The sequence below is a fragment of the Molothrus aeneus genome, chromosome 7 (assembly GCF_037042795.1).
Source record: "Molothrus aeneus isolate 106 chromosome 7, BPBGC_Maene_1.0, whole genome shotgun sequence".
Lineage (NCBI taxonomy): Eukaryota > Metazoa > Chordata > Aves > Passeriformes > Icteridae > Molothrus > Molothrus aeneus.
This window is the reverse complement of record NC_089652.1, coordinates 5,461,097-5,482,461: the sequence shown is the minus strand read 5'-3', so window position 1 is coordinate 5,482,461 and position 21,365 is coordinate 5,461,097. Positions and strand designations below refer to the sequence as shown.

Genomic DNA, 21,365 nt, shown 5'->3' with positions numbered 1-21,365 from the left:
GGCAGTGATGTCCAGGAAAATTGATTTTTAGTGTTGGGAAGGTCTCAACCACATCCAGTTGTTGAAGAGTCCAAGTCATTGAGAAAAAGTGTGTTTGAAAACTATGGAGCACTGCTTAGGGGAGTGATGTCCAGGAAAATTGATTTTTAGTGTTGGGAAGGTCCCAGCCCACATCCAGTTGTTGATGAGTCCAAGTCATTGAGAAAAAGTGTATTTGAAAATTAGTACAAAAAAAGGGACAAACCCTTGGATATATTGAGTTCTTACTGGGTGATAAAGATACTGACTCCATCTGCCCCAACTTCAGTGGAACTTGACAGCATTTAACATCCCAAAACTCCCAGTTTATTGCAGGATTTAACACAAGAGAATATGCAACACTAGGAATGAAATCCATCTTTCCTAACTTTAACTCTTTAATAATTAAAGGGTGGGAGGAATTGCTCTTTGGCTGTATCTGTCTTAAGAAACAGGGCTGTATCTGTCTTAAGAAACAGAACTTAGGATATACTGAATTGCCCCTGGGGTTTTCTACCTTTGTGGTGAATATTGGGGGAGCCCAGGTGACCAGATCAAGCTCAGTACCAGACTTTGAGTCAGCCAAAGTTGCATGGCACGAGTCACAAGAAGCTTAGTCTGTGGGTGAGGGGTTTTACTGGCCCAGGCTAACAGAGCACAAAGACTTCATTAAAGGCATTCCAAGGTATGGGCCATTAGGTGAGTAGAGAGTAGATGAGATCTAAGCTTACACTGGAAAATCTGTGAGCAGAAATCCTAGTTCCTAAGAAAAACTGAGCACCAGCAACAATGATGGCTAACAGGGAGTGGATGAAAAGGTTTTTTCAGGGGCTTTTCCAGGGTTTTTTCCTGTGTTCTTCCAGAGGTTTTTCCAGGTTTTTTCCAGAGTGTTTTTTCTGGGGTTTATAGGGTTTTTTTTCCCAGGGGATTTTCCAGAGGTTTTCCCAGTGTTTTTCCAAGATTTTCCCACGATTATTCCAGGGGTTTTTCCAATGTTTTTCTAGGGCTTTTTCTAGGGTTTTTTTAGGGTTTTTTGAAGGCCTTTTCCAGAGGTTTTTCCAGGATTTTTCCAGAGTTTTTTTCCTAGGGTTTAATGGATTTTTCCAGGGTTTTTTTCAGGGCTTTCCCAGGGATTTTCAGGGTTTTCTCTCTTAAAATGTGATGCACCAGGGCACTGAACACTCTTATGGACCAATGTTCTGCTGTTTCCCAAAGCAGGAGCAAATTACCTCTCTGACTGATCTTTAGAGCTTTTAAATTGTCTCTCCTGACAAAATTACCTGACTTGACTCTTCAGCATTCTGATTGGGTTGCAATTGCTATCCTTCAAAAGCTTCCTTGAAGCCTGGATCGGGATTGACATTTCCTGTTCTCTTTGTCAGTAGAAGAAGTTGCCAACCTGGCCTCCCGCCGCCTGTCTGTGAGCCCGTCCTGCACCTCCAGCACCTCCCACAGGAATTATTCCTTCCGCCGTGGCTCTGTGTGGTCAGTGCGCTCAGCAGTCAGTGCAGAAGGTGGGTGACTTCACTTTGCAGCATTCCCTCCTAGGATTTCATTCACTGGAGCCTTTCCTATTGACCCATAAAGCTCTGGTGTTCCCTTTTGTCAAATATATTCCCAAGCTTGAGCTCCTTTATAATAAATTACTGCCCTTCATTATTTTATTCACCCCTGTTGTCTCTTACCTCTCGTGTTCTGCTTGGAGAGTAGTGCTACAGGGAGCACTCTAGCTGAAAAAAAGAGATTTTGGCAAAAGGAACTGGTTGCCTACAAGAAAAGAAATGTAAATTGAAAAATTATGCATTTGCAGTGAAAATTCTTGATCAAGAAATCGGCTGGAGGCTCCATTTGTACTTTGAAATAGCAGCAAACCTGTCATGCTTGCACAGTGAACAGTGTTCTGATCTTTGTTCTGTGTGTAGAGCCACTAACATAAATGTTTATCTAACCTGCATGGATAGCAGCACAGTGTATTCCCTAACTCCTCTTCCTCTCGCTGCTCCAGATGAAGAACACACTACGGAGCACACTCCAAACCACCACGTGCCCCAGCCCCCCCAGGCTGTGTTTCCAGCATGCATCTGTGCAGCAGTGCTCCCCATTGTCCATCTGATGGAAGATGGAGAAGTCCGGGAGGATGGAGTAGCTGGTATTGACCTCGATTAAACTTCATGGGATTGTTGCTTAAGGATGGCAGAACCACTTTCAAAATTGTTTGAATGCAGATTTGTAATAGAAATGTACCTTTGTAGGGTTTTCCTTTTTATTTTCTACATAATTTGTGTTTGGCATTGAGGGGCTTTTGCCCTTTCAGGACCCTAAAAAAGCCCCTACTTAAAAACAAGTATTGAGAAGCTGAAAAAAATTGAGTGGGGGGGGATACAAGGATGGTAAGAGGCCCAAAAGAAATATTGAGAAGCTGAAAAAATTTAGTGGGGGATACAAGGATGGTAAGAGGCCTAACACAAGTGTTCTTTGAGGAGTACTTGTAGGAGCTAGGCTTGTTTGGTGTGATTCAAAGGAAACAGAGAGTTAGAAGAACGCTGACTTAGAGTTTACAACCTGGGAAGTTCAGTTTAGAAATGGTGAAGGAAGTTAATCACCAGGAGCTTAATTTCTGTAGATTCTCCATGCACAGGGGTTATCAAACCCTGGCTAGTCATAGCTGTGGTTACCATACCCAGTGTAGGTGACAGCCCTGCTCCAAGCAGAGCTAGGACTGAAGACCTCTGGAGATCTATTCCCACTCAGATTTTTGTGTTCCTATGACAAGCAGAAAGCCACCTATACACAGCCTGAACATTTTGGTGATTGGCCTATGATGGCTTTGTAAATTAATAGTACATTTCCTTGTATTTGTTTTATTGAAAGTGGTAATACCTGATGGGCTTGGTGGGCTGCTCTGCTTCCTTCATCTCTGGCTAGTCATGTCAGCCAGTTGTGCATTTAACTTCCTGTTACATTTTGTATTCAGTTTCAGCTGTATGTAGCCAGCCCTCTAAACAATGTATGTGTGATTTTGTGATCAGGAGCTGACTACTGAAAACAAAATAATGAATAATTCTATGTTGTTGTTGACCTTCAGAGAATTGCAATTAATTGCACTTCAGGGAGTTGATCATCAACACAATTCCCTGCTGATTATCTAATACTGTTCACCAACACCAGATCAAATCATTCTATGAATCACCGTGAAATTGAACTTATGTGCATGAACAAAACAAACTAAACGAATTTATATCTCTCAGTTGCTGGGTTTTTTTCCATCTGGAGCTAAGAATTCAATCAGTTATTTCTTTATCATTCCTTAACAGTCCTGAAGGGCTTCCTGTGATATCACCAGTAGTTAGGGAAGGTTCAGAAATAGTAGACTTGTGATTATTATTACTGGGATCACTGCACTGGTTACCAGGAGTTCCAGTGCATCAAATGGTGTCTTGGGTGTTCAGTGTAAAATATAACCGAGGAAGGAAGGGGACTAATAAGGTTTTTTTAAGTATAGCAGTTCGTGGCTTTTCCAAGAGACTGTTCTGACCTGGTTTCCTCTCTCTCTCCCAGTCAGTGCTGTTGCTCAGCAGGTCCTGTGGAACTGCTTGATTGAGGACCCCTCTACAGTTCTGCGGCACTTCCTGGAGAAGCTCACCATCAGCAATCGACAGGTACCCTCTGCCCCTGCCAGCAGGGACACAGCTCCTCAGGGCAGGGGAGCACAGCTGCCAGCACAGGCACTCCAGGGACATCACTGGAGAAAGAACATGTGCTATTATAATGCAGCATGCCATCATTTGGCTTCAGTCTTTGTCCCCTGATGTAAACAGGACACAGCTGATTGATCAGCTCTAAGCAATGCTTTTGCTCCCAGCCAAGCTTTGAGCAGTTGTTTAGTGAACATGGCATAGGCCGTATTGCCTTCACTCATGCCACTCTATTCAGGTTCTCTGAAAGATGGGGTGGCATTGTGTCTCTGTGGCTTATCCAAGATTTATGGAAGAAAAGCATGTTGCTTCTGACCATGTAGAAGGCAGGGAGACTCTCCATATCACTTTCTCAGCTGCATATTTGGTGTATGACATCAATAGTATCACTGGCCTCAGCTTTCAAGCCACTACCTAAGAACTGACTCTAAAATGAATATTAAACCTGAGAAATGTCAGGAAAGGTTGTCCTTTTGTTCCTTGAGCAAGCCAAGGTGTTGGTGGACTTATTATTCCTGAGACTTCTCAGCTATTGCCCACAAAGCTTTCATTTAAGGTCAGAAGGTTGTGTCTGTTTCACAGAACTTTTTGGGTTGGAAGCAACCTTAAATATCACCTACTTCCAGCCCCCCACCACTGGCAGGGATACCTTTTACTGCACCAGGCTGCTCAAACCTGTGGTCACCAATCGTTGCAGTGTTTTGAGGGTCCCCAGGACAAGGTGAGAGATGAATTGAGTCCAAAGTTCTCAGAAGGCTGATTTATTATTCTATGATATTATATTATATTAAAAGAAAATCATATACTAAAATTATACTAAAGAAAGAGAAAGGAATACATCAGAAGGCTAGACAAGATTGATAATAAAAACCTGTGACTGACCAGAGTCCTGACACAGCTAGACTGGGATTGGTCATTAAGTAAAAACAATTCACATGCTGGGTAAACAATTCTCTAAATCACATTCCAGAGGAACAAAACATGGAGAACCTGAGGCTTCTCATCTTGCCAGGAGAAGAAATCCTGACGAAGGGATTTTTTAGAAAATATCATGGTGACACAAACCCCTTCTGAATCTCCCCTTAAACACTTCCAGGGATGGGGCATCCACACTATCTCTGGTCAGAGAGGTTGTGTGTTCAGTACCTTTGAGAAGAAAGCTGTCATCTGTCCAACCTCAGAGGCCTCTGAGCCATTGCAAGCTGTTTCACCATCTCTTCATACAACCACAAGTACAGAACACAGAGAACAGGTGTATTTCCCTACAGGTGTATCCCTGGCATGGATTATCCTGTGCATATCCATGCCTACAACATTGGCTCAAACCTGCTGTGGGGTTGGAGGATAAGGGCCAAAGAAGACATTTGTGATACCATCTGTCTCTTTTCAGCTGGCAATGAGATTCTGTCCCTTCTATAATCCCTTCACACCATGAGGAATATTTTAGCCTACATTTAAGGCAGGCACTCTCCAAAAGAAGGGAAGATAGATTCTGCCCACTCCTCCCACCCCACAGCCACAGCTGGTGAGGTGAGATGAACCAGAGTTCAAAGATCATCTGGGATAAGCACAGGGACAGCAGTGCACAGTCACTAGTGTTACAGTCAGCACAAATTGCAACAGGAGGTACTGGCCTCTCTGAGGTAAAATGGGAAAAAGACACTGGCCGGGTGCAGTGCTCTGGGTCTTATTTTGCAATTTTTGGGAGCAGTAACAGGTGTATAGTTTTACCTCATGCACTGAGAGACAAAGCTGAAAAAGGGACTGTGGAAAAATGGGGGGAAACAAAGCAAGAAAGGATAAAAGGGAGAAATCTGTTCTTCACTTTTGGTGGGAAGAAAAAACTTTTGCTTTTCTTCCAGGATGAGCTGATGTATATGCTAAGGAAGCTTTTGTTGAATATTGGAGACTTTCCTGCCCAGACATCTCATATCCTCTTTAACTACTTGGTGAGTAGCTTGTGGGCTCACCTTGCAGCCCAGAATCTCTGCTCTGCCTTCATGTGTGAAATAAATGCACTCAATTTTTCTTATATAGCTCATACTTGCTCCTGGTTGTGGGTGCACACAGGCTTCCATGAGGCTTTCTGGCCTTCTGGGGAGAGGAAAAGGAACCTTTCTGTTTTCATTAAACCCCTAAGCAACCTGTCATGGATTTCTGAACTGAACCTTGGCCAATGAGCTGAAGACAATTAGAAGGGTCCCAGCACCAGAAACCTTTAATTATTTTACTTAATTTGGGTTCAGAAAGTGCTTTGCTGACAGACAATCCTCTTGGAGCAGATCTAGCAACTTCTTTCAAGACTGTGGACAAATGTAGTTAGGAGGTGAAGCAGACAAGATGTATGCTTCTCCGGGGAGCCTTCTACAGTTTGTGAGTTGTCCACATGGCAGCACTTCAGAGCATAAAAAATATGAAATCTTTAACTGCAGATATTCTCCCTTCTCCTCATCTGCAGTGGTGCTTAAGGCAAGAGTACTTTTTGTCCCCAGTCCTCATAATCTCTAGAAAAAAGGAAGAATAGTGCAGGCAGATTGTTCTTTAATACATATAAAATTTCAGGATGAAAGTTTAATGGGTTTATCCCTCTGAATGAAGAAAGGTAGAACAATACTGTTATTCTGTGTTTATGCAGCACTCTGCACAGTTTAAAAAGTGTATACAACCTGGTATTCCTCTTTCTCATTACCTGCAGGTAGGATTGATCATGTATTTTGTACGGACTCCATGTGAATGGGGCATGGATGCCATTTCTGCTACTCTCACCTTCCTTTGGGAAGTGGTGGGTTATGTTGAAGGACTCTTCTTCAAGGATCTCAAACAGACCATGAAGAAGGAACAGTGTGAAGTGAAGCTGCTGGTGACTGCCTCAATGCCAGGTATAAGAAATAAGTCTTTAAATTTCCTTCACTTCAAAGTTTATGGCCCACTTTACCAAAAGTAAGATACATCACAACTGGATCAGAAAAAAACCTCTTACAAATGGCTGCATATTTTAAGGCAGTTTTCCTTCAGTTGAGTATTCAGTCAGTAAATTCTACTGCTGATTCCTTGAGATTCAGAAAACCACTTTAAGAGCTCTAAAAGAAGCAGACAGAAAGTGAATTAGAACAGTATTTCAGCCCAGAGCTTTGTGCCAGTTGGGCTGTGAAAGGTTGGCAGGAGCATCATAGTAAAACTCTATCATTCAGGCTTGAGATAGCTTGCTGATAAACAGGTTTGACCTTTTGCATGTTTCTTCCTCAGAGCTGACAGCTGCTGCTAAGGTCAGCTCATCCTTTAAGAACAGATCAATTTCTCATTAAACTGTGGAAGTGTGAGAATATGTTCTGCATACACTGCTTAATGTTTCTAGACAGGACTCACTTAGTCTGCCTGTCCACGAATGAATTTCAAGTACCACTTTTCCTCCATGGGCAGTCTCTTGAAATTGAGTTAATTAAAGTGGCCAGGAAAATGCAACAACTTTTCTTCCTCCAGGCACAAAAACCCTTGTTGTGCACGGACAGAATGAGTGTGACATCCCCACGCAGTTACCAGTCCACGAGGACACACAGTTTGAGGCTCTGCTGAAGGTAGGTGTGAGTGTTTGAGCTGGACAAACTTAAATTTACCAGCCATACCTACATGCCAGCTATCCATTCTGCCTGATCATCCTGTCCCAGGGTCAGGGAGGGATATTCTCCTCACAGGGATGTCTGTCTTCCTATCAGGGGACCTTGGTTGGAATAAACAGGATCTCACATTTAAGGATAATAGAAATACTCTGAAATCAAACCTCACAAATGTAACTACATTTGGAGACACTGCAGCTTGCTGGGTATTTGTTGTATATTTTTGATAAATACACAAATCATTTAAATGTTTGGGTTTATCAGCACTAGAGAGGAGAGACTGATCAAGATCAGAGTGAAAACGATGGCTCAGTAGCCACAACAGTATTTTAGTATCTAGGAGCTATTATGCAGTCACTTTCTCCTTCTGCCAAAAAATTCCTGGGTGGTTTTAATTGAGCCACATAGAAAACAGATTTGTAAAAGCCTTCAGTTTGACTGATTGTGTTAAATTTTACTGGGAATCACAATCTTGACTGATTGTGTTAAATTTTACTGGGAATCCCATCTCAGTGTTTTGAAGTGCCAGAACTTCAGTGTCTCTGCATGCCACCTATCACTAAATCTTGATAAATACCCAGGCCCACATGGCTCATACAGTCAGACAAATATGTGTGATATCAAGATAATTAACACCAGTCTTCAGGATTGTGAGGTCAGCATGCCTTGATTGTCTCAAACATACTCAGGTACTTCATGATTAACAAAAGAAATAAATAATCAAAGCCACACCAGTGTGCCAGTCTGATTGAGCCATGCATGCTTGTGCCTTTATAAATTATTAGATGGATATTCTTCTTTTGGATGTTGTGGTATTTATACAAAACAACTAAAAAGTAACAGGATATTTTGATTTCTTTCTTTTCAGGAGTGTTTGGAGTTTTTTAACATACCTGAAACTCAGTCTTCTCATTATTTTTTAATGGATAAGCGTTGGAATCTCATTCATTACAATAAGGTGAGGCAAAGATCAAGTTTGTGTGACTTTTCATCTGGCTTCTTTTTAAACATCAGGGTTATCTAAAGAAGAACAAACATCCTATAAATAGAGTTCTGTCTGTGGGCATCACATCTTTAACTGTGTGTGGTGAAAGATTGGAATTTGAGAGAAGAGGGAGAGGCAGAGGACAAGAATGTCCAGTTTTCTTGGAACAGATCAAATTTCTCTTCTGTTTGTGCTTTTTCATGATGCCTGACACTGTCTGAAAGCCCCTGCCCTTCAGGAAGGGCTAAAGAGCCCTTTTTTCCATTCTGTTGAGTGATGCCATAGTGATTGCATTTGTTTAAAATGCACTTTTTTCCCTTTCCTGGCAGACCTACGTCCGTGATATTTATCCTTTCCGGAGGTCAGTTTCTCCCCAGCTCAACCTGGTGCAGATGCATCCAGAAAAGGGTCAAGAGCTCATTCAGAAACAGGTAACTCATACCTCTAACCAGAAACAAACCCCGAAAATATTTTTGTTCCCCTTTTAAAGGCTTTTTTCCATGCTGCATGCAGATCAAAAGCTTTGCTGGAGAAGTAGCAGTCAGGGTGAAATCTGCCTTGAGGCCATATATTCTGTACATTATTGCAGGAAGATTAGAGTGGGGTGTGAATTCCCCCCTCCCCAACTCTGTCCAGCCAGTTTCCTTATAATGGATCATTTTGCAGAAAATTTAAAAAAGGATGTGCAGGAATGTGTTTAAGCATTATGCATTTAATATTAACAGTTGTGTTTTTGTAGCCAAAAATCAGCTATTGTAGTTGTGTTCTTACTGAGAGTAGGAAAATGCCATCATGAGTGGTTATAAAAGGCAGCTATAAAGCTGCTTAAGAGCTACTAGCAGCTAAAATAATGGAAAATAAAGTTAATGCCATCTCATATGTCTATGGCACAGAATAGGACAATATTTAATGTGCTGCATCTGTCAGTAGAGAGTCATTAAAAATCTGAAATTACTTGGGATCAACTTGGTTGTGTCTCTGACAGAAATTACTCTGGTTCTAGGAGGCGTCCACAAATAAATGAGTTTAATACACTCTACATGATCCAAAAATATTTAAATGGGCTTCACATTTTTGTCAGGGCATTATTTTGCTTTCCACATTTTTATATCTAGAGCACTCAGAGCCCAAAATATTTCTAAGGTAAAACTTGTATCACATATTTGCTAGCCTCTCTGTAGTCATGCAAGATGTTGCTGGAAAACATCCAGCTTCAGCAAAGAAAGCAACACTGTAGTAACCACCACTGAGCAGCAAAAAAAGTACTTTTTTACTTGGAAGAGTACTTGCTTTGTTCTATTGGCTACTTTTCATTCACAGTTGTACAAATACTTTCCATGGCCAGGTGTCTTATCCCAGAAGGTAGATAGCAATCCCAGCTTCTTGTTGACTCTAGTCTAGGGCCTTGAAGAGAGGAAATACAAACATGTGGCTTTCAGCTTGGGGTTGGTTTCTCTGACCACCTTGGGGCTTACATTAATCTACAGAAAAACCCATGGCAAAGTGGAAAATTGTTTCGCAACCATTTCGGGTCCTCCAGAAGACTGAACGTGTTGTTAGATCCATTTTTACAAACACAATCCACCTTTGAGACCTGGGCTGGAGAACAGTGGCACACAAATTCTGGCAAGAGGAACAGCACCAGCTCTATGAATTTCACCGTGATCCTCTGAGCCATGAGTGCAGCACCCCTCGGATCAGAGCTGTCAGAACCTAAGAAATTCCTCCAGCTGCCCTGGAGGACTCGAAACCCTAACAGAGAGCTCAAAAACCTTAGCACAGAGTCAAAACCACCTGTGCCTTCGATTTTAACCCATAGAAACAATTACCAACTTTGTACAAAGAGTTACAAACCATGAGAGTTTGAATAAAATAATGGTGAATTTATCACAAAGTAGAAAAGTAAAATTTTGGAGTTTTAGAATGATGATTCAAGAAGCAAAATAGAAGAATTTAGGCGTGTCCTATCCTTCCCTCTACTTCTTCTTAGCCTCTTCTACTGTGATAGTAGCACTTCTACATTAATTTAGAGACAATCTAACATAAGTAATAAGTATTAAAAATTATTGTAAATAAAATACACATAGTTTTTAATATAAAAAGATAACCACACTTGAGGGCGGTCAGTGTGCCTCAACCCGACCTGCCACCTCGGCCGGTCTGGGAAAAAATGTTATAGAAAAATGAAATAAACAACCTTGAGAACGAGAGCCAAAGAATCCTGTTTTCTTCTTCAATCTCAAGGCTGGGAAAAAAAGATTTTCTAACACCTTGGAGTCATCTCAACAGCAGAAACCTTGTCAAGAGTAAGCCCTAGAAATGAACCTGCTGAAGTCATGGGCATTTTCAAAGTTTCTGGACTAGGCTGATGTAGATCTTTGTCTCTGTTTCCCTGCCAGGTGTTCACCCGCAAGCTGGAGGAGGTGGGGCGGGTGCTGTTCCTGATCTCACTGACCCAGAAGATCCCTCCAGCCCACAAGCAGTCCCATGTGTCCATGCTCCAGGAGGACCTGCTCCGCCTGCCCTCCTTCCCCCGCAGCGCCATCGACGCAGAGTTCTCGCTCTTCAGTGACCCCCGAGGTATGAGCCCCTGGCAGCTCTCCTGGAGGGCTGGACGAGGCAGAAAGGTTTCAGTTGATCCCTCAGGTTTTAGCTTTTATATTTTTCAGGTTCTGTGCTGCTTTAGAGTGTGGGTCTGGGCTTCATGTTAGGGGATAGTGAGCTCTCTGCACAGAGTAGGGAGACAAAACAATTCCTTCTCAAGGACAACTGATCCAAATCTCAGGCCCAAGAGCATAAACAAGGGTGGACTGAAGAGAGAAAAACAAGAAGGATGGGACTTCATGGGCTGGAGCTGTAATTGGACAATTAGCTCTAATATGCTAATGGACCAAAACTTACAAAAATGTGAGATCTCGTGACCAAGCTCTCTTCTGCTTCCACTTTGGAGCCATCCAGGCAGAGCCACAGCTGTGGCTCCCGTACTGCCAGGGTGTGGCCTTTGAAGGCACTTCAACAAATGTCCTCTTTATTCCTCTCAACTCTGTCTAGCCTCTCTTCCAGCTCCTTAAGGCCCCACAGTGAGTGCTTCATTTGCCTTAGAAGCATACAGGCTTGCAGCTTTTCTGGAAGCTGATGAATCTCTTCCTAGGGAAACCGATGTCAGAACCCAAGCTGTTGTTTGTAAGCACAGCAACAGAAAGGGCTTCACTGTTGGAATTCTCCAGGCAAGGCTACTTGTTTTGGACCCAAATGATAACAAGTTTTAATTGACTATTAAAATTATGTGTGAGACTACCTAAAAAGGATTGTTCAAAGTCCTTTGCCATCTGCTTTGAGGAAGCAGTTGACATCCAAGGAAAACTGGGCAGATTCTGCAGCAGGGATGAAGTAACAGTCCACTCAGAAACTTATCTCTGGATGTAAAGCAGGTTTTCCACCCTGATGCTAAATAGGTTAAATAGACCATTGTTGCATAGTAGTAAGCATTGGCAAGTTCTGTACCAGCTCTTAAGGCACTTGATTTCAGAGGCATTATTGTAACCCTGCATCAGTTTCCTGTAATGTGTGGGACACCTGGGACATAAAACCTGAGCATAAATCTGCACAGCCTCTGTGTGGGGCAAATGATGCACGTGCAAGCTCAGATCTTCCACTTTTTAAGGGAAGAGTGTCCAACCAGCAGATTAATGAACTGTGTGATATTTATCATTCTTCGTCTTCATATTGATGCTTTCAGTCGAGGTTTGCTCAAGTCCTGTGGGCACTTAAAGAAACACAGGATGGGTGAAATAATTTTTAAAAGGCAGAAGGGTGGTCATGGGGTTGTGGTGATGGTTGTGGGATGGTTCTTTGCAGTGAGGTGAGGCTGGCTGTGGTGGACAGAACTGACTGCTGTTGATTGCTCTTCTCCCCTGCAGCCGGCAAAGAGCTCTTTGGTCTAGACACCCTTCAGAAAAGCTTGTGGATTAAGCTGCTGGAAGAGATGTTCCTTGGCATGCCCAGCGAGTTCCCGTGGGGGGATGAGATCATGCTGTTCCTGAACGTGTTCAACGGTGCCCTGATCCTGCACCCTGAGGACAGTGCCCTGCTCAGGCAGTATGCCGCCACCGTCATCAACACGGCCGTGCACTTCAACCACCTCTTCTCCCTCAGTGGCTACCAGTGGGTGCTGCCCAGCATGCTGCAGGTGAGCCATGCCCAGGGGCAATCCCAGGGAATGCTGCCTGCTGACAGGGAGCAGCTGCAGGTCAGAACTTGGCAGAAATTGTTCCTGTGAGAACTTAATGTGAGTTCTTCCCTGCGAGCCTGCTGAGGTCCTGGCAAAAGCTGCCCAGGGAAGCTGTGGCTGCCCCATCCCTGTGAAAGTTCAAGGTCAGCTTGAACAGGGCTTGGAGCAGCCTGGGGTAGTGGAAAGTGTCCCTGCCCATGGCACAGGGTGGAACTGGATGGGGTTTAAAGTCCCTTACAACCATCCTGTGATTCCATGATGGAATTGACAACAGGGAAATTTTGATCTGCTGAGTCCTCATGAGAGCTTTTAGATTCCCCAAGAAGGCAACAGAGGGATGGCCCAAATTAGCTCTCTATTTCCTGCTTGAGTAAATTGCTAAATTTTCTGATCTCCATTGTGTTAGGTAAATAAATGTCTGTTTTCCTTTCTCTGTACTTCCACACAGAAATGTGAAAGGTTCGGGCAATTTTTGAACCTTGGGCATCTCTCCATGGTTTTTGCTTCTGGGATGGCTGAAGTTTGGGAAATAGTTGAAATATCTGGATTTACTACTTGCTAATTGAAACTAAATTACATTAACTTTTAAAGTATGAAAATAACTCAAAACATTTATGAAAAACTGCATGTTGTCTTTTCTTGTGAGTGATGACAAATATTGGAAGTGTCAGAGGTGGAGTTTCTCTTCAATTTGAGATTATCAAGTGGGCCTCTTTTTCTGTTGATTCTTGAAAAAAAATCAGCAACTGAAAATAAAATATAAAAAATAGTTCTTTTAAAGATAGAAAGGATTATTTCTCTAGGGCTCAAAGGCATATCTAAGTAGAGATTTAGTATTATAATGCAGATACAGAAAAAGAAGAATCCCTATACATGTTCATTTTCACATGGTTAACAGAGAACAATAATTAGACCCAGTGATTACTTTAGCTATCTAAACAAGCTCTGTAGTAGCTGGAAAGTCTGATATCCTGCCTTACATGATTAGGTAAGTATGAATTGGATCCAATTAAGCAGTGCATGAGTTTATTAATGAGAAACAAGACATTTTGAAATAAAATAGCCAAAAAACATAATTTGAAGTTCTCAACAGTAACCATTCAGTCCTGCAAAGCATTCTCCCTTCATTATTGCTTCATATTGAGAGAAATTAGTTTGTAATTCTTCCCTATCCTCACCCTCAATTATTGTCAACTACTGAATTATTACAATACCACTCCTAGGAGGTAAAAAAGCAATTCCAAAGAAAAGGGGCTCTCAGAAAAAGATATGGGAGTAGGAATAACAGTTCTTTATTAGGGAAGGAAAAAAAAAAAACCATAAACAATGCAGTAATACAAAACACCACTGCCAGAGTCAGAACAGGAGCTGATCCCCTGTGTGTCAGGGTGGTGGCTCAGTCCCATTCCATGGTGGCTCAGCCCTCCTGCAGTGCCAGCTGTGGTTCTGCTGGAGCAGGGATCCTGCACAAGGGTGGAGTTTTCCTCTGAAGCTCCAGGCCTGCTGGAGATGGGCCTGGTGTCCCTCTGGGAATGCAGGAGAGAAGAAAGCTGCTCCTCTGGGAATGCAGTGGAGAAGAAAGCTGCTCCTCTGGGAATGCAGGGGAGAAGAAAGCTGCTCCTCTGGGAATGCAGGGGAGAAGAAAGCTGCTCCTCTGGGAATGCAGGGCAGCAGAAAGCTGCTCCTCTGGGAATGCAGTGGGCAAAGGCTGCTGTGGTGTTCCCAGGGTCAGATTGTATCCAGGTAGGAATGCTTGGCTCCTCCCCTGGGTGGAGCATCCTCCAGTGGGATGATGGAATTTGATCAGCCATGCAGGGACACTCAGTGGCCATGAAGCACTGAGTTCATGAAGAAGAAGAGATCTCCTGGAGGGAGGATGGGTTGTGGAAGGGATAAAGAAAACTGCCCAATGAACAGAAGAGAACTGCCCCACCTCTGACAGATGGTGATAGAACACACAGCCCCAGCCACAACTTGTAACCCAAGACACCATGAAATGCATTGCCAGGGAGGAGTGGTCCTTAACAGTGTGTTAGACAAACCTGTCAGGACTGCCAGTGCTCTAATTGATTGAATCTGGGCTCAGGAGGTGGAGAGTTGGAGCAGAGCCTCCATGTCTTTTTCCATGTGCCCAGGTGTACTCTGACTACGAGAGCAACCCGCAGCTGCGCCAGGCCATCGAGTTCGCGTGCCGCCAGTTCTACGTCCTGCACCGCAAGCCCTTCATCCTGCAGCTCTTTGCCAGTGTGGCTCCTCTCCTGGAGTTCCCTGTGAGTCAGAGCCATCCTCCTATCTTGGGGGGGAAACCTGTGAGTGCAGCCAGCCCCCATCAGAGGTCACAGGCAAAGAGCTCTCAGTGCTGCACAGAACCAGGTCCAGATTTATTTCTGAATGCTTCTGTGCGTCACTTGATGGAGCAGGGCACTGAGATGGCAGACTGCTGGTGTCCAGGCCAGTAAATGTGGTCTCACTTTAAATTTCTGTGTATAAATATATTATAAAAGGACTTACACATGGCTATTTAAAGAGTTATAATGGCTTATAAGTCTTTAGGAGTCATAATGGTTTATAACTCTTTAAATGCAAATCCATTCTTAGAATGCAGCAATAGGAATTAGAGGCTTAATACCAAGTTTTAGTACTTGTGAAGTCTAAGACTAGATTAGTCATGTTTTGAAATATTCATTAATGATGTTCTAACATTTTAGGCATGTTAATGGGATCTTAATTTGAAATCAGCACGCCTATCTTTGTCCTTCACATGGCAGTAAAGATCTGTGTGCAGTTTTCAGATCCTGCTCCCACTGTAGCATCAGTCTGTTGAGTCAGGCAAGGCTCACTGGTTGAAAGCAATGAGTTCTTGAACTCCATGTAGACCCTTTGTCGAAAACAAAGGTTGTCCACACCTCCAGATAAGCATTCCTGGGATGACATGAATGTCTCTTGTTGGAATAGGATGCTACAAACAATGGAACCAGCAAAGGAGTGTCAGCTCAGTGCCTGTTTGACCTGCTGCAGTCTTTGGAGGGAGAGACTCCAGACATTTTGGACATCTTAGAGCTGGTGAAAGCAGAAAAGCCTCTCAAGTCATTAGGTAATAGTAAAGCATCCTGTATTTGGTAATTCTGGTTTATTGTTTATTGAGTCAACAGACATTTGATGCAGCATGATTTCTTCAGAGCCCTTCTCTTCTTTAGGAATGTCCTATCTGTCTCCTATGCCTCATGGGGCTTTTAAGATTGGCTTTATCACCATCATCCTTTTGATATTTTCTGCAGGAGGGGAATTATTAATTAATTTTATTGCAAAGCTACTTTTCTTGCTTAAAGCCTTCTAGTCTGAGACTAGGCTCTGGCATTTTGAATTTTAACATGTGTGAGTGAAGAATGAAGGTGCCTGATAAACTGTGTTATGCTGTCAGGATCAGTGTCATCCTGTGCTCTGCTCCACATGGACAGGAAACAAAAGCATCCTCTCCCATGGCAGACTGTGACTAGTGAATGATGATGGATATAATTCAGACATCCAGCAGTGCTGAGCTCCTGGGGAGGCTGTTGATTTATCATAAAGCAGAATATATATGGCTCTATGGTGTATCCAGGACATTCTGTCTTTTGATGTAATCCATGCAAGGCTGCATTTAAGAATTTGGATGCTTTGTGATTTTTATAAGGATCTTCAACTTGTTTTCCAAATTTGCACTTCTCTTAAATACTGGTTATCTTGATGCACTGTGAAGCCTGTCTGGCCTCAGAGTTAAAGCTTTGTAATAAAGTGGGATTATATTATATAGAAAGCTTTAATATAAAGTCATACAGAAACAGAAGATATTTCTTCCTCATTGTGGATTGTACCAAACATTTGTGTAAAATCTTGGAGGTTTCTGTGGAGAAAAATTAAAAACATCTCTGAAAATTCTCAAGTATGAGTTGATGATGAGACTTTAGATGGGTATGTTGTGTGTCTGGTATCTTCCATATGAAGATCAGAATTATTATTTACATGTTTTAGGACCTCAACTTTGACATGGGCTCCTGCCCAAAGGCACTTCTGAAAACAGGACTATTGTTCTATTAAAAATGTTTTTCTTGTACAAATATTATTCTTTCTGGTTTCTTAATGCCGAGAACTAAGTATGACCAAAGCGATATTTGTAGTATATGACTTAAGTGCTTTTGAAACCTTTTTCTGAAATCACTAGCAAAACAGAGTCACTTCTGTGCTGGCACCTATCTGGCTATGAGTATAAAAGGGACTTGATTTTTGAGATATAAAACTGTCTCCTGCCATCAGTGGTGCAGCAGCATCACTTTTTGTGTGGTTGGAACATCTAAGAAAAAAAGCACACGGAGCATAAAAATTATCATTAATTTGACATGTGTCCTTGCCATATATGAGCTTAAGACTTAGCTTTTGAGGGGTGATGTTTGAAACAGGACTCTGTAGGTATTTTGCAGCAGCAGGTGACCTGCTCAGAGCTGTTTCACCTCCTGAGTTCCTGGGCAGTAGGTTCAAGTAGGAGTGCAGCATTTGTTTCTTTTACAGAGAGAGATTTTTATCTGTCCAAAAGCCTATTTTAACGCGTTGTTAACATGAAAAGCAAGCAAGAGGAGAAGGGGAAAAGGAAATGTGTTAGCTCCTTTCATACTTAGTGTGATTGTGTGATAGTCCTCTCATATTGCTTTACTCCCTCAGACTTCTGCTATGGGAATGAAGACCTGACCTTCTCCATCAGTGAAGCCATCAAGCTGTGTGTGACAGTGGTGGCTTATGCTCCTGAGTCATTCAGAAGGTGAAAATCTGTTGTCTTGATTTGTGCACACTCAGAAAAGCCATAAAAGCTGCGTATGGTATGTGAAAGCAAGGCTGGCAAATGGAGGCAGAGGATAAAGAATTCCAAGTGTGGGGCTTCTCTGAGGCCAAGCCTCTGCCTGTTACCCCTTCCTAGGCGTAACACCAGCTCCAAAGTACATCTGTTAGTTTGCAAGAGGGAATCGGGGAAGAAAAGAGTCTTTGGAAGGGAAAATGCTTGTTAGGAAATGGATGATACATTTGGAGGATAACAGTGGGGTATCCAGGTCCAGGGGGTTTTTATTATTATTTGTAGTAGTTGTAGTAGTAGTAGTGTTGTTGTTGTTATTATCGTTATTATCGTTTCATGCATCATCCAGTTTCCCCCTGAAGTTCCTAATCCAATTGTTTCTTTGGTTCATGACTTATAGTGAGAGGCAATAAAATCCTTGCCTAGTTACAGATCCAGGGTCTTCAGACAGAAACCTAAGCCTCTACCTAATGTGAGCTCAGGAATGACAAGACAAAACCGACCAAGAATTGTTATTTTCCCAGCCTCCAGATGCTGATGGTCCTGGAAGCCCTGGTTCCCTGTTACTTGCAGAAGCTGAAGCGCCAGACGTCTCAGGTGGACACAGGGACAGCAGCTCGTGAGGAGATTGCTTCCATGGGTGCCCTTGCCACCTCTTTGCAGGCCCTCCTGTACAGTGTAGAAGTTCTCACCAGGTAACACACGTGGGCCAAGGGGCTGAGCCTGCATTTTCTTGTCTGTGCAGGGACAGGGAGTGTCCAGGAGGCCACAACACGCAGCTGAGCTTGAGTTTTTCAGGCTTGGTAAAAGTAGTGCAAGTTCTCAGAGCAAAAGGAGAATTTCTGTGCGCTTGTTAGATTTAATGTGTAGTGTGCTGTTCACCTCCTCTCTGCCAGGCCTATGACAGCCCCACAGATGAGCCGATGTGACCAAGGCCATAAAGGGACCACAACAGCAAACCACACCATGTCAGCAGGTGTGAACACCAGGTAAGGCTTTTCTTTCTTTTTTCATTTTCTGAAACAGTTGTTTGTTTTGTTCTTTGGGTTTGCTCAGAGTGCTTGGCCTCAGACAGCTTGAAGGAGTGCTCTGGGTACTGTACTGTGGGAGAAAAGAGTCACATCCAAAGAGTACATTCCCCAGGACTGCTTTTCTGATGATAACCAAAAGACTAGGATTTCTAGTTTAAATCCACAGAAGACCAGAGTATCAAAATGGAGGACACACATCCTAAATGATTCATTCCCCTTTCGGCCCTCTGGAAGTATATTGCTGAAGCTCTCTCATTCTCTGCTTTGCTTCCTGATGAGTCCAGTGTCAAAGTGACCAGTGGGCAGAGCATGCTTGGCCAGCAGAAGGGTCAGCTCCTTCTGGCCTTGTTCTAAGGGGCTGAACACCTGTACAAACTCAAACTGCCTATCAGCTGAGGCGCTCAGACAGACACTGGCACCTCCTCTAGTTTTATTTTGCTCCCTTTCCCATTTTCTTGTACATTCCCTGTGATGTCTTTGCTCCACATTGGTCTGGGGTTTTTTTGCAGTTACAGATAGCACAGGAAGGGTAACTGACAGCTTGAGAGAAGTGGAAAGAATGCCTGGAAATATTCTTGTCCTTCTTAAAAAACCCCAACAAAACAAAACACCAAAGAACTTTGTAACAGAAGAAGGAAACAAAGAAGGGACATGGCACCAGTGAACTGTAATTTTGATCTTTGGCCATAGTGGCCATTCCAGTTAGGCTGCTGCAAAATAAACAAGGCCACTGACAATTTACTTGGCCATAGAGGAAGGGCCTAATCCACCCACAAGCATTTGAGATTGTGAAGTTTTTTTTGCAGCGGCATCCTTGCTTTCTTCTGGCCAGACTATGCATTAGTTTGCTAAAAATCTGAATGTTTGTGCTGCCCTGGAGGGGAATTGTAGCCTAGCAAAAGCTGGGGTAGCTGTTTTTCTGGGGTTTTCCAAGTAATTATCTGTCTTTTTTTTAATTCAAGAGATTTAAAAATCAATTTCTGCATGGATCATCCAAGGGCTATTATGTCAGTTTATAAATGTGTATGCATCTTGGTTGGTAACTCCTGGCATGAGTCTGTTATTCTTTAAAATCTATTCAGTCATGGTTAAAACATGGCTTTGACTTTCAGTCCCTGATCTGAGAAGCAGATAAACTCCACACATGACAAACCAGCAGATAAACCAGACATGCTGAAGTCTGAAGTGGGCATATGCCATTTACTTCATTTGCAAGATTGCTCACTCTAAGGAGAATAAGGTGTAATGGAAAATAGTATTTTATTATCTGTCTGCTGATTGTGGAGAGCAGTTAATATGTATCTGCTGACAGACAATGTAGACATTGCCAGTGCAGTGAGACTCAGGCATCTTGACTTAAATTTCCAAATTTTTCTCATTATCAGACATTCAGCCTCTGATCCAAAATATTTTTGCACTGCTCCAGGTTTCCTTATTTCTTCTGTTCTGTTTTCATTGCAACAGACATCTGCTAGCAACAACAGGAGTCTCACAATGTTAGAATGATTGCTGTTTAAGTCTTGGACATAGTAGCCAAGTGGTGCAGGGTCTATTAATGCTTTCTCAAAAAGAAGTAACAAGAGAAAATTATAAATAAAACAAAAAAACCCACTCTGAGGTATTCTTTTCATTTGGTGAGCTCTGGTTTTGTGAAAGAGATTGACCACTGGGGTGAAAATCAGTAAGAGAAATCACTTGAAGAGAGCTATGGTTTTTAAACCTGAATTTTTCCTTTCAGAATAAGGCAAATAACTCTAGGAATATGTTTTTTTGATGAAAGTTGGGAGATAAAGGCAATTGAGTGTGGTCAGTAACTATGCGTAGGCATTGTTCCAGTGGCACAAGATACCATTCTGACCATGGTGCATAAACCCCTGGGCTGGAACAGTGTCCCTTTCTTCTAGAAAGGCAAATTTAGGCACTACTAAGTAGCTGTTTGCAACCTCACTGTTTCTGTTTTCCCAGGTACCCAGAACAGGGAGCCAAACTACACTTTATCAGGTACAGTAAAATTTTATCCCAGTCTCCCCTGATGTGTGATGAAACGTTCCCACACACGGTTGCTGTGACAGACAGCCTTTTGTCAGGGAAGGTATCAAAAGATAGTTGATACAGAAAATATTTACATTTTTAGCAAGACTTGGAAGATTATAACTTCCCTTTTTTTTTGTTTTTCAATTGCAGATGCAACTACCTTTCTTTCAATTGCAGAGGAAAGCATCTGTTACAAAAAGAAGATGGAGAGGTTGTTGTAATCTATCCCTGATGATCCACAGCATATAACAGTCTCTACTGTGTCTTACTTTGTATCCTCCAGGGAGAACCTTCACTTAATGGAGGAGGGCCAGGGTCTTCCCCGAGAGGAGCTGGATGAAAGAATTGCCAGGGAGGAGTTCAGGAGACCCCGGGAGTCGTTGCTGAATATCTGCACAGAGTTCTACAAGCACTGCGGTCCGAGGCTGAAGATTTTGCAGAATCTGGCTGGTGAGCCCCGGGTGACTTCTCTGGAGCTGCTGGATGTGAAGTCCCACATGAGGTATTCCACAGGCATTCTGCTTTTACTTGTTCATCTCAGGGGGATTCCTTTCTTTTAGCTCTTTCTTTTTCATAGTAACAGATGGAATCGCTTTTTTGTTGTGTAGTTGCATGTTTTTGTCTGAAACACGCAGAAGCTGTTGTGGATGTTCCTCAGATTGTACTGATGCTGCTTGTGTATAAAGAAAGTTTCTTGAGCTTTCCTCTGGTCTCATTCTGACCCTCATCTGAAACAGCTCCCTCTGATGTATCAGGACAAGATAAGTCTGTCTCCGCAGGGCAAGGGCTGGGGAAGCTGCCCACCTGGTTGAATACAACATTTATCCTCTCCAGTGGCACTGCGCATTGGAGCCAGCAGCTCACAAGCAAGAAAAGCACAACAGCCACTTTCTAAGTGCCTGAAATGCAGGGGAGGATGGGACAGAGGGCATTTA

General features: G+C 42.8%; 1 protein-coding gene across 13 annotated transcripts in view; it reads left to right on the top strand.

Annotated features, from left to right (window-relative positions):
• The window catches only part of UNC80 (unc-80 homolog, NALCN channel complex subunit), a 126,446-nt gene that overhangs the window by 72,377 nt on the left and 32,704 nt on the right, over window positions 1-21,365 (top strand). For 11 of the 13 annotated variants that reach the window (XM_066553631.1, XM_066553638.1, XM_066553629.1 and 8 more), the window contains 17 exons: window positions 1,401-1,532; window positions 2,024-2,167; window positions 3,577-3,677; window positions 5,576-5,662; window positions 6,409-6,592; window positions 7,194-7,288; window positions 8,196-8,285; window positions 8,642-8,743; window positions 10,712-10,892; window positions 12,233-12,501; window positions 14,679-14,813; window positions 15,499-15,637; window positions 17,239-17,335; window positions 17,890-18,060; window positions 18,262-18,354; window positions 20,362-20,397; window positions 20,714-20,932. In XM_066553631.1, coding sequence (XP_066409728.1) covers window positions 1,401-1,532; window positions 2,024-2,167; window positions 3,577-3,677; window positions 5,576-5,662; window positions 6,409-6,592; window positions 7,194-7,288; window positions 8,196-8,285; window positions 8,642-8,743; window positions 10,712-10,892; window positions 12,233-12,501; window positions 14,679-14,813; window positions 15,499-15,637; window positions 17,239-17,335; window positions 17,890-18,060; window positions 18,262-18,354; window positions 20,362-20,397; window positions 20,714-20,932 — 2,275 coding nt within the window. The remainder of the gene's footprint in view (window positions 1-1,400; window positions 1,533-2,023; window positions 2,168-3,576; window positions 3,678-5,575; window positions 5,663-6,408; window positions 6,593-7,193; window positions 7,289-8,195; window positions 8,286-8,641; window positions 8,744-10,711; window positions 10,893-12,232; window positions 12,502-14,678; window positions 14,814-15,498; window positions 15,638-17,238; window positions 17,336-17,889; window positions 18,061-18,261; window positions 18,355-20,361; window positions 20,398-20,713; window positions 20,933-21,365) is intronic. The other 2 variants (XM_066553627.1, XM_066553634.1) reach the window with 1 other exon arrangement.